The following is a 13,513-nucleotide window of genomic DNA, read 5'->3' on the forward strand; positions in this document are numbered from 1 at the left end:
TACTACAATGCAAGCAATATCACCAATTATTACACAAAATAGCACATCTTTTCTAGAGCTCTTTATCAATTACTACATATGTTGAGGCCTCTAGCAGCTGGCAATTTTGCTCTGGAAACACTCAAAATGCTTTGAATTATAGGTTTGAAGGCGTGGATAGGCTTATGTGTTCATTAGACATGTTGTAATAGATTTAACGGTATTGATATGAACACAGATGGATAAGAAAATAAACTATTTATTAACTTAAAAGCTAATATTTTGCTGGCATTATATCCTGCATCTTCAGAGCATGCAACACAAGTTTGTTACAAATGCAAGACAACCACAATCCGGTGTAACAGTGGGGCTAGTATAAGTAATTGCAGTGTGCAACACAAGACTAAAGTCCTAATAGTGCACCAGGTTCTAGGTTAAAAAAAAAAAAAAAAGTAGTTCAAAGTTTTGAAATAGTAGTCCAAATAATAGTCTTAGAAAGTTTGAAAACAATAAAATAAAATAAAAGTAATAAGTATTAATTTGGTCTTAGGATGACTGTCTCCCAAATCTTTGGTAGATTTATACAGCCATACTTGTTAAGGTTTGGGGTATGTTTTAAGGTTTCTGTTGATTCCAGGAACAACCTCTGACTTGTAGAAGCATACAACACAGAAGCCTACAAGAAAACTATCACCATCCCATACATTAAAGGCACATCTGAAAAGATATCTAGGGTGCTTAACAAACACCAACTGCGCACTGTATTTAAACCTTATGTGAAATTAGCAACTCTCATCCGTTCACCTAAGGACAAATGCACTCCTTTATCACATCCAGGAGTCTATGAAGTGCCCTGTTCTTGCCATAAAGCCTACTACAAACAAACAGGAAGAACTGTGGACATCCACCTCAGTGAACACAAAAAATATATCCGACACTTTCGTCATGGCAAGTCGGGTCTGGCAGACCATGCTTTGGATACCCCAGCACACAGGATCAATTGAAAAAAACAAAAGTAATGCACAGAAGCTTCTACAAGTCAGAGAGCTTGTTCCTGGAATCAACAGAAGCCTTAAAACATACTCCAAATCTTAACAAGTATGGCTGTATAAATCTACCAAAGATTTGGGAGACAGTCATCCTAACACCAAATTAATACTTATTACTTTTATTTTATTTCATTTTTTTCAAACTTTCTAAGACTATTATTTGGACTACTATTTCAAATTTTGAACTATTTTTTTTTTTTTTTTTTTAACCTAGATGGTGCCCTATTAGGACTTTAAGTCTTGTGTTGCACGCTGCAATTACTTATGCTAGCCCCACTGTTACACCGGATTGTGGTTGCCTTGCATTTGTAACAAACTTGTGTTGCATGCTCTAATACCAGCAAAATATTAGCTTTTAAGTTAATAAATATTTATTTTCTTATCCATCTGTGTTTATATCAATACCGTTAAATCTATTATAACATATAAGTTTGAAGATTTTTGCTTTTCAATATAGACTTTTTTTTAATGTAAATTATACAGTTCTTTATTCTCCTTAGAAAATTTTATTACTGTCTACAACATTCGAAATACTTTTATAAACTTATAATAAAAGGACCAACACAGAGGCGTAGCTAGGGAGGGGTGGAGGGGCAGTCCGCCCCAGGCAGTACTTTCAAACTTTTTGAACTTTTGCAGTTAATTCTAAAATACAGTCTAGAGACCTCAGTTCCAAATATTGTAATACTACTGCGATTTTCCTCACAATTGCTGTAAGTGTTGCTAGTTGCGAGAGGAGTTTTTCTAAATAAAATTGATTAAGAATTACCTACATTATTATGAAATAGACTTCGCCAATGTCATCGACGATTTTGCTAACAGAAAGGCAGGAAAATAACATTTTAGAATGTTGAAATTAAGGTTTTACTTCAAAAATAAACATAGCATTTAATTTATTTCCCTATACATCGTTTTGTAGTATTTTTGGGTGTATTGAGAGGGGCGGCAAACTCAGGGACCGCCCCGGGTGACAAAAGCTCTAGCTATGCCACTGCTACAATATATTGATCTAAAAGCAGTTAGGACATAGACTAAATTTTCTGCAGATAAAGGAGAAATGAATGGTCATCCAATCACAATAGAATTCTTTCCAGAGTAGATGATTTTAGGCAGTTAATCATTGTAAACATTAGGTGCAGCTACCCTTACTAATAAGTCAATTCATTCTCATTACACAAAAGAACAAGGACTTCGATGTCTCTCACTAACACCTCTCTCTCTGATATGATTATCATGTTGACTTCATTAATTTAAAATAAAAGAGTAAGCAATCAACATAGCATAAAATTTTATATATCTACTATAAAATACAACTTGTAGAGGATTTTCAGCATTTTTTTGGTTGAGATTTTTCAGTATGAAACGATTGCAATAAAGGTACCTTGTAACTTAATTCAAGTGCTATAAATTCTCAAACTATCATCATGTGTATGTGATTTTATATTTTTTGATTAATTTCAAATGTCAAAATCTCAGAAGAATTAGAATGTTTCAGTAACAATTAACATCATAACAGTAGTTTTTACCTTCTTGTCTTTCTTCTGTGATTGTAATTAATTTCTGATTCTGTTTCTAGGCCAGAATTCATATATCTGAAAAATACAAATGCCATTGTCAACTCTTTGAATAATTCTGCTTTACTTCTAAATAGATATATTAATAGATTTCTATGGAAATATGCAGTAAAATAATTTTTTTCCAGTTTTATTATTATCTAAAAATATAATGGATTAAAAATTGTATACTTTTTTTTTTTGCAGAAATGTTATTCATGATGACAACTGAAATTTATATCCAAGTAAAACAAAAACTTTTTTTCGTGCTACCCTTAAAAACATTCAAAATGTAATGCCACAGTGTGATATGTATCTACAGCCCCTTGCTTGGAGAGTGGAGGTGCTTTGTTGGCCTGGTTAGTAAAATGGATAGCACCTCCACTCTCTAAGTACAGGGTTGTAGATACAAATTCCACTGTGGCATGAACATTTTGAATGTTTTTTAAGGATAGCATAAAAAAAAGTTCTATGTTTGGTGTCTACAGCAAAGTTTCCAGATAATTATCGCTTTACCCGTCCACAGTAATATGCAAAATACATTTATAAACTTTCATGTAAATGTATATAACACAAAGAAATTTGTTAGTGGTTATAGATGACTGTAACAGATCCCTTCAGAAGTCAGGAATAAAAGTTATTTTCTATATAAGACATTCTCGTAGAAAGGCTTATACGTTGATTATACATGATTATTAATTAACTTAAGGAATTCACAACGTACACTAGAATATAAATTAATTAAACTTTAAAATATATTTCCAATATTTCGGCAATGTAACATTGCCATCTTCAAAGGAACTTAAAATAAAGACACGGGCATGCAGACACTACACACAGTAAATGAGGATGAAGCAAGGAAGCTACTGTTTCTCCTAAAAGTCCTGATGGTGCCCCCTAGCGGGCTATGTAGGTATTCTTGGCCATTGTGCTGAAGGTCTCCTGATGTACGTCTCCCAAATTTGGGGCAGTCTCATGCAACCAAATTTGTTGAGGTTTGGCATGTTTCTTAGGGCTGAGGCTGATTCCATGAAAAATCTTTCCAATTTGAACTTGCTAAGGTGTATTATTGTGGCTTTCTTCCACCATATTCTGTGGCGTGTATACAGAGCATGGTCTGCAAGACCAGAGTGGCTATACTGGTGAAAACGGACGTACTCCTTGTGTTCTGAAATCCTGATATTCGCTGTCCTGCCTGTTTGGCCAAAGTAGGACAGCTTACAGCTGCAAGGGACCTGGTATACACCAGGTAGGTCTAGAGGAAGTGGTTGGTCTTTAGTGGAGCAGATAAGGGATGCAAATTTTCTATAAGGTCTGTAACAAGCGGTCGTCATGTTTTTTAAGATTTTGGTAATTTTTTCCGAGGTGCCTCGGATGTAGGGAATGGTGATGGATTTAGAGTAATCCTTGTTGTGAAGGGGGGGGGGAGGAGAATTGTGGTTTACTGGTTTCAATATTTTTTGGATTTTTTTTGGGGGGGGGGTAGCCATTGGCTGAGAAAGTGTCAAGGATTAGTTTAGCCCTGTTGTGTAGTGTCTTAATAACTCCATATTGTTGTGGGGGGGGGGGTTGTTGGTGAATGTATCTGCCTGTATGGGTGGGTTTTCTTATAAACTGAAAAAAACCAAGGTTCCATCAGGCTGGCAGGTGACTAGTGTGTTTAGAAAGGGAGGTTGTTGTTTTCCTCTTTTTCCAGGGAGAACGTGATTCTGGGGTGTTGGTTATTTAAGTGTGTTAAGAAGGAGAGGAGTGTATCAGAGCCATGTGGCCAAATAGCGAACACATCATCCACATAGCGAAGCCATATGGGTGTTTTTTGTGGGGAAGAGTTTAAGGCTTTCTCTTCAAAAGTTTCCATAAAGAAATTAGCCAAGGGTGGGGAGGGTGATGAACACATGGCTGTCCCACCTATTTGTTTGTAGAATTTTCCCTGCCAAACAAAATAGCCTGAGTTCATTATGAACTGAAATAGGGCTGAGATATCAGGAGGAAATTTAGCTTAGATTAGCTCTAAGGTTTCCTTGAGTAGGACATTTGTGAATAAGGAGGAGACATCAAAACTGACTATTATGTCAGTATGTTGGAGTGTAAGGTTTTCTATGCTGGATTTGAAGTGGACTGAGTTTTTTTGTGTGTGATGGTGTGCTGCCAGTATAGTGTGTGTGTGTGTGTGTGAGTGCTTTGGCCAAACGTTTGGCTAATTTGTATGTGGGGGAATCAAATGCCATCCACTATGGGATGTAATGGCACATTTTCTTTATGTATTTTTGGGAGTCCATATATACGAGGGGGCATAGAGAAAATGGTTTTAATTTGTTAGTAACTTCTACAGGTCAAAAAGTGACCTTCTTAAGGAGCCTATGGAGTTTTCTGATTTGTGAGTTGGTGGGATTGTATTCAATAGGGAGGTAAGTAGCCCGATCTAATAATAGAGCATTAAGCTTAACTGTGAGTCTGTTTGGTTGAGTACTACGGTGGCATTTCCCTTATCTGCCTTGGTGATTACTATTTCTTTGTTTTTCTTCATTTCATGCAGAGCTTTATATTCACTATTGGATATGTTGGTTTTTGGTGGTCTTGCTTTGGTGAGAACACAAGCTACATCCAATCTAATATTGTTGGCGATGTGGTTTGGAAGGTGGCAGATCCCGCGTTCAATCTGGATCATATCTTCTGCCAGTATTTTTCTGGGAGCAATGGCGAAGTAGGGGCCACATGAAAGAGCGATGAGTGCTGCAGGCTTCAATGTAACTGAAGAAAGGTTGACAACAGTGTTGGTTGGAAGTTTGGTTCAGAGGTCGAGTTCTTTTTTAATTTCTCAAATTTCTTGATATGTCGACCCCGTATTTTCTCAAATTTTTTATCTGCTGCAGTGCACAAGACGTCATATAAAATTGACCAAAGCTCATGATTTAACGTGTTGGAAAGCTCTTCTTCAAGCACCCGAATAGCTTTGTTTGCATCAGTTAGGAGAACGTGCGTGGCAGCAATTTGTTCTCGTAGCAGAGCATAGCTGGAGCGGTTATAAATTTGGAGAGCCTTTTGTGAAAAGAAACGGTGCTTAAATTTCACACAATTTGGGATTATCTGATTTTCCCGGCAGTGTTTTAGGAAGGTCAGATGATTCAGTTGTCTTGATAACTTCAGCTTCATTTTACCGTATCGGCGAGCCTTGCGTGCGATGGAATCTCCGTGGATGATAGTAATTCTCGTAGAAAGGCTTAAACATTGATTGTACATGATTATTAATTAATTTAAGGAATTCACAACATACTTGATAATTCACAATTATCAAGTACATTGTCAAGTATCAGGCCATCAAAATTAGTGGTAGTCATGGGCACAAATGACTTAGTTGGGGAGAAAAAAGAATGTTGATAGAGACTTGAGGAAGTTGTTGTGGTAGGTAAAGAAGAATAGTGTTGTTGGAAAAGTCGTAGGCATGTTGCCCAGATATGACAACACTGAATTGAGAAGGATGGCAGAAATAATGAATAGTAAGATGGCTGAGTTGTGTGAGGTAAAGGGGGTTAAATTTATAAAATCTGTAGAGTGAATTTGAAGGAAAGTTGGAATGGTTTAAACCTGATGGATTACATATGAATGGGTTTGGTGTTGGACATTTAGAAAGTATTGTTTTCTGAGAAAGCATAGAGTCAAGAAGTTAATATAGTAAATGGTCAAAGTTTATTTGTGAAGCAGGACAGCACAATTAAACAGATTGTATGACAGGGGGAAGACTGATATGAGGTTGAAGATGTGATTGCAGCAGCACAAGGTGATGGAATGCATAAAGGTGAGGATGAGAAAGGTAGCAATGGAAATCAGAGTCCGGATAAGGGAAATAGCAGTGGTCAGACTGAAGATAGGGGGTGTGTGGTATAGCAGCTAGAATCGAGAATGTTGGCACTGGTAGAATGGCCTCAAACACAGGGATGGTTATGTGTATGCACAAATATAATAAGTTAAAAGAAACACACATATCAACCACAGTGAAAATTATTAATTGTAAATATTTCATCCTAAGTATCTTAGGACATCATCAGTACAGTAGTTTAAAACAATAATAGGAATAACATACAGTTAGGGCGCATGATTACAATAGAATCTCATTAAACGTGCGTAAAGTGTTACAGAAGTAAAAAATAAAAAATAAAAATAAATAAATAAATAAATAATAATAATTATTTTACACAATTTTGTATGACAATTTCCCATACTTTAGGGATAGTAAGAACATCGTTGCGGTTTAAATTTGGTCTGTGTAGTAGGGCTGCAGAGGTAAAGGGGGTTAAATTTGTAAATCTGTAGAGTGAATGATGATGTCATTCACTCTACAGATTTAATGATGATGTCATTCACTACTGTACTGATGATGTCCTAAGATACTTAGGATGAAATATTTACAATTAAATAATTTTTACTGTGGTTAATATGTGTGTTTCTTTTAATTATGATCTCACCACAGGTTTCGTTATTTAAAAAAAATATAACAAGTATTCGATACAAGAGAGCTGAGTTTGTTGCATTGATTGGGTCAGTATGCCCAAAGGTAATTGGAATAAGTGGCACTTGGTTGTCTGAGGAGGAGGAGGAGGATGTGATGTCAGGAATAGAATTAGTGGGACAATTTTCTGGAAGGATAGAAATGTGAAAGAGGAGTGGGGAGGATTGCTGTTAATGATTGCAGAGGAATTGTGTCTGCAAAGTGTGGAAGTTGATAGTGCATGCACAGATTTTGAATCTGTGTGGTGTGAAGTTGAAATTAATAGGCTAGTTTATCTGATAGGATGCTGTTAATATGCCAGGTAATGTAGAGAATACTGATTGTGAAATATTTAGGCAAATTGGTTGGCATGTAGAAAGAAGGTGATGTTGATGGGAGACTTTAATTACATTAATATAGAATGAAGGAGGACATTGTGTATGAAAACAAAGAGAGTGAGTTTGTTGAATTTTTGAGAGATAAGTATCTTAAGCAGCACATGATTGACGCAACTAGAGGCTTTAATGTTTTGAATTTGGTGATAACGTCAGAAGATGTAGTTGTTAATGAGGTGTTGACACTGCCACTAGTTGTTGAGAGTGATCATGAGGTACTTGTTTGGGAAAGTGGTAAAACAAGAAAAGGTTACAGCCAAAAATGGAAGTATAAAGCAGTTGATTATGAGAAGCTCTGTAATCCGTTAGCATCAGTACATTGAGTATATGAGCGGAGCAGAAAAGATACTGATCGTGCATGGAAATTCATAAGGCAGTATCTGACACAAGCAATGTATAACTGCATACCAAGGGTTGAGCAATTGAATAGAGAAGTGGATCAACAGTGCAATCAAGCAAGCTGTGTTGGAAAAGAAAATGCTATGAAGGAGGTACAAAACAGTTGGTAGTGATCAGATCCATGAAGAGTATAAAGTGCAGGCTAAATAGGTGGCAAGCATGGTAAAGAAATAAAAGGTACAGTATGAGAGGAGATTGGCTGGTCAGTCTAAAGTTAACTCAAGGGAATTTTTCCACTATATGGCAAGCAAGAAAGAACAATTATGACAGATTAACACTTTTGGATAGTCATTACAGCAGAATAACAGATGCAAGGGATATAGTGGCATGATATAGTGGAATTACACAAGCATGATATAGTGGAATTACGGAACAAGCACTTTATCAGCATACATCATACTGGTGTAAATGATGCTGTGCAATATATAGAAGAGAAGCAAGTATGATGAGAATTGGAAGTGAAAGAATTGGAGGTGTATCAGATGTTGGTTGGGTTAGATGTTAATGAGGCAATTGGAATGGATGATATATAGCACATATTCTTAAGGAATTTGCACCACTGTTGGCTATGCCCTTGACCTGGTTATTTAATGAAAGTCTTGCAGTGGGTAGGGTTCCTAAGGAATGGAAAGAAGGCAAAATAGTACCACTCCACAAGCATGATTTTAAGACAGAAGTCTCGAACTATAGGCCAGTCTGTATAACTGCAGGTATGGTTCAAGGTGTTGTAGAGATTGGTATGGAATAGAATACAAGATTGTGTTGATGGACATAGCATTCTTTATGATGGTCAGCATGGATTTGTAAAGGATAGGTCCTGTTTTAGTAATTTTCTTGCATTTTATGATAAGGTGACAAGTGCGTTAGATAAGGGAGAATCATATACAGTGATATTCTTGGACTTTGCAAAAGTGTTTGATAGATTACTATGTGATAAGTTGGTGTACCAGCTAAGAGGATGTGAGTAGGTAGTATATTGGTTAGATGGATCAGGGATTGGCTTTCTGAACGATACCATCAGGTTGTGTATGATGGACCAGTGTCTCAAAAAAGAAGGGTAACCAGTGGTATGCCCTAGGGTTCTGTTGTTGGGCCCCTGCTGTTTAACTTGTTTGCAAACGATATATCATGTGGACTCATTGGGGATCTTCAGTTGTTTTGCTGATGATACAAAGTTGGGAAGAATTATAATTAGCACTGCTGATGTTAATTCCCTTCTGGAAGATTTGAATAAACCTTTTACTTGGACAAAGGAGTGGGGTTGTAGTTTTAATATTAATAAGTGCAAGGTGTTGTATTTTGGAGTGCAGAAATATAAGGCTTTGTTCTATATCAATGGTGCTGTACTGCAGCAGGAAATGGATAAGATTAGAGATTTGGGAGGGATGGTTGACAGTAGACTGAAGTATTGAGGGCATATTGCTATTGTTGCAAAGGTTACACATCATAGTGCTGCTAGAAGTACTCGAACATGTAGGATAACGAAGCAGTTGTGTATAAGGCACTGGTCAGATCACACTTGGACTATTGTGCTCTGATCTTGTCGGTTTTCAATGTGATGTGGGGACATTGGAGAGGGCCCAGAGATGAGTAACTAAGACAATGTTGAGACTTTGGAATGCTAGCTAAGGAGAGAGAGGTTGAAGAAATGTGGATTGCAGAGTTTAGTGGATAGGAGGAAGAGAGGTGATATGATAGAGACATTTAAGTTAGTGAGAGGATTTTATCAGATTAATCCAGAGAGGGATTATAAAAAGAGTAAAAGGTGAGAGGGGAGGAAACCAGAGGTCATCTCTGGCAGTTATATAAAAGTGTGATGAAGAGGGGGGGGAGTAGATTTTTTACTTGGAGAATTGTCAGTGAATGGAGAGCATTACCAGAATGTGTTGTTAATGCAAGAAGTGTTAAGGATTGTAAGATTCTATATGATATATATGTTGTCAATTGAATGAACCTCCCACGATGATTCTGCCGACTCCATGGAGGGTGAATAATAATATCTATGTATTATATTTGTTTTGATGTGCCTAACCCTGAAGAAGCTACCAGTCCTATTTTAGGTGGTGACACTAGTTAGTGTAACTTATTTATGTAATGCCTAATAAATTCCTTTGTTCTATCGTCTTGTTTTATGACTAAAACAATTCTATGAATTGTTTTAGTCATAAAACTATCTCTATTTAGGATAAGATGTATGTTATAAAATTGTCAAGAATGAATAATGAAAAAAATCATATTTTTGACTGCTCTGAGCAACCCACAGTGATTACTGTTGTTGAAAGAATAGCAAACAAGAAAGTTCATTAGAACTTTTAGGAACATTCTATATAATTTCAGTACAGAGTATCTTCAATTTATTAAAGAGCATTCCTTATTTACTTAACTCTCATTATGAGTAAATTATTAAAGCAATCTCTTCTCCTTTCACTAAAAAATCATCATCCCTCACAGAATGCTATACTTCTATCCATTCATTCCTGAATATATGGACACCGACTTCTCCAAAACTTTAACCATTTCTCCAGCAATACTAACTGATCTATAATTCACTATTTCTGTCTTAGATTCTATGTGACAGAGCTATTTTCCCGTATCCACTTTGCATTTCCTGGACCTTACCTGCATTAAGACTTAAACAACTGGGTCATAAACATTTTCTATTCTTCAGTACATCCCTTCACATGTTCAGTAATACCCCACATTATCTCACTGCCACATTAATTTTGAGATTTTCTGATATTTTTAGAAGCTCCACTTCATCTCCCATTGCTCTCTCATCAGTTCTGACAATATATTATCTCCACATGAATGATACAGCAAACTAATTACTAACTAACTGAACTATTTCCTCCACTGCTATCAGCTTCCTATCATCTGCATTCACTAATGGCAAAGTGGTTATCAGTCATTGACAAATTTATGATGCTAGATCAAACCTGTGTAAATATCAGTCTCCTCTGTCATGTTCTGTTTTTGTTAATTATCTCTCAGTTATTGTCTTTTTTTTTTTTTTTTAGAGTAGACGTTTTAAGATTAAGATTGTTATATTAACAAATATGAGGGTTGTTTGAAAAGTTTGGTAAATGTGCAATAAATGGCAGCACAATTCATCCATTCATACCACTGTCGAAATATATCATCTTTTTCATGACCCCCTGACAAAATTTTAGCCACGTGCGATGCGTAGTTCTTGTTTAGCAAACATTTAGAATGATTGTTTCACATTTTTCATAAAAATGGAGAAAAACGAGTTTCATGCAGTGATAAAATGGCTTTTATTTGAAGAAGTGGATGGCTGCAAGGATCAAAGTCGAGTTACATTCAGTTCATGGGGACTTTGCATCAGTATTAAAGACTATTTAGTTTCGGATAAATGAGTTTAAATGTGGTTGTAAGTTCATTGAAGATGAAGTGTGCTCCCGAAGCCAGACTGAGATCACCACGAAGGAAATGATTGGCAAAATTCATGGTATCGTTATGGAAAACTGCCAAGTGAAAGTGAGTGAGATTGTTGAGATTGAAGGCATCTCAACTGAAAGGGTGTATAATATCCAGCATGAAAAATTGCACATGAAAAAGCTGTGTGTGTGTGCAATGGGTGCCGTGATTATTGACTATCGATCAAAAATGTATGTGAAAGACATTTTGACGCAGTATTTGGTGATGTTTAATTGCAATTCGCAGGATTTTTTTTTGCGTCAATTCATGACTGCAGGCAAAACTTGGATCCACCACTACACATCTGAGTCCAAGCAGCAGTCAAAACAGTGGACAATGAGTGGTAAAAGAGCACAAAAAAAAGCGAAGACCATTTTTTCAGCTGGGAAGGTGATGGCCACTTTTTTTTGGGATTCTCAAGGAATTATCATGATAGACTATTTAGAAAAGGATAACACAATAACAGGAGTCTATTATGCATCATTGTTGGACTGTTTAAAAGAAGAATTGAAGAAAAAATGGTCAAGATTGGCACACAAAAAAGTGCTCTTTCATCAAGGCAATGCACTATAACTTCTCTTATCACTTTATATCGTAGCAGATAGCATCTATTTTTCAGATTTTTCACTAATGCAGAAATGTAATGGTCAAATGTAAAAACTGTAATGCAAAAATCTGAAAAGAGGAAGGTTACTGCAATATTATTATTTATAATTATATTATATGGATATCTCCATGAAATTACAAGACTCATTGTAGGAGACCCACAGTAACTCAGGGCACTCACAACTAATTCTGAATACATTCTATTCATTCACCACTCTCCAAATCTAGTCTGCACAGCTTTACCACATTCTTACACAACTTCCAAGGGAGGGGCTCCAATTCTCTCTCTATCAAAGTCATGTATCAAGAAATTTCTTTTCTGTCAATATTATAGAGTTCTTAAATAAGTTAACATCATGTCTCCTCTTTTCTGCATATCAACTAAATGTTGCAGCCCACACACCTTCAACCTATCCTCATTGGGAGAATGACACTGAACTGTCACCAATCTTTGAACCTCCCTATCGCCTGATCCCCCAAGAAACCCAGGTGATCAAATTTGTGCAAATTAGTCAAGATACAGCCAAATCGTAGACTTATAAAAGAAGGATAATAAACTTCCTATTTTTACTTTTTAGTGTGTTTTTCAACATTGAAGTTATCAGTTGAGCTATTTTTCCCATTTTTGCAATATGTTTTCAGAACCTCAACTCTCTGTCCACTGCCATTTTTTTTAAAATCATCCTGCAGAATATATATATCTCCTTTATCAACTATTGCCCTGTCCAGTTTTGCATTGTCAGCAAACTGAATATTCCACCTTAAATCATTCCCTATATCATTAATATACAAATTAAAGAGTAGTGATCCTAGTACAAAGCCCTGGAGCACTTCACTAGTCATCCTCATTCTCCTAGATTTCACTCCACCATATACTATTCTCTGGTGTTTGTCAGCCATCCTATCCACGCCACCAGCTTCGTATCCATTCCCATTTGCTCCAACTTTTGTAAGTTTTTCATGCTGTATTCTATCAAATGCCTTTGCAAAGTCAAGTAGTATCCTGATGTAGTCATTTCCCTTATCTAATTCTTCAGTCACACTATTATAACATGTGAGTAAATTAGAAAGCCATGCTGTCTGCCACAGAGTATCATATTTCTATTCACCCATTGCTGGATTTTACCTTTAACCAACTTTTCCAATACCTTAACCACTGTTCCTGAGATATTAATTGGTTTGTAATTTGCTACTTCTGTCTTGGAGCCACCATTATATAATGGAACTATCTTACCCTCTTTCAACTCCCTTGGAACATTGTCAAAACTAAGACTTCGATTAAACAACTTCATCAGAGGCACTGCCAATTCTTTTGTACATTTGGGTAGTACACAGGGAAACATGTAGTGGTATGTGGGAAGCACTGTTGAGACTACATAATGGCACGGAGACTGGTTTCTCTCTCTATGTGATTGTACTTCTGTCTAATAAAACTAATGATCAAATTTACGAAGATTCTCACAAACAATATGACATTGCAACAAAAGTGAATCTTCCTCATAAACTAATCCCATTAAAAAAATGTTACATCACAACCAGCCACAACATGCAAATCATACCAGAATCGCTTCACTAAAAATTCACTTTCACATCCACTTTACCAACATC

At 36.3% G+C, this 13,513-nt stretch overlaps 1 protein-coding gene across 1 annotated transcript in view; it reads right to left on the reverse strand.

Annotated features, from left to right (window-relative positions):
* The window catches only part of LOC150098108 (band 4.1-like protein 4), a 637,189-nt gene that overhangs the window by 142,268 nt on the left and 481,408 nt on the right, over positions 1-13,513 (reverse strand). Inside the window, exon 21 of the mRNA XM_090406685.1 lies at positions 2,555-2,620. Coding sequence (XP_090262811.1) covers positions 2,555-2,620 — 66 coding nt within the window. The remainder of the gene's footprint in view (positions 1-2,554; positions 2,621-13,513) is intronic.

The sequence above is a fragment of the Typopeltis vanoorti genome, chromosome 16 (genome assembly GCF_054136105.1).
Source record: "Typopeltis vanoorti isolate ZY-2024b chromosome 16, IOZ_Tvanoo_1.0, whole genome shotgun sequence".
NCBI classification, from domain to species: domain Eukaryota; kingdom Metazoa; phylum Arthropoda; class Arachnida; order Uropygi; family Thelyphonidae; genus Typopeltis; species Typopeltis vanoorti.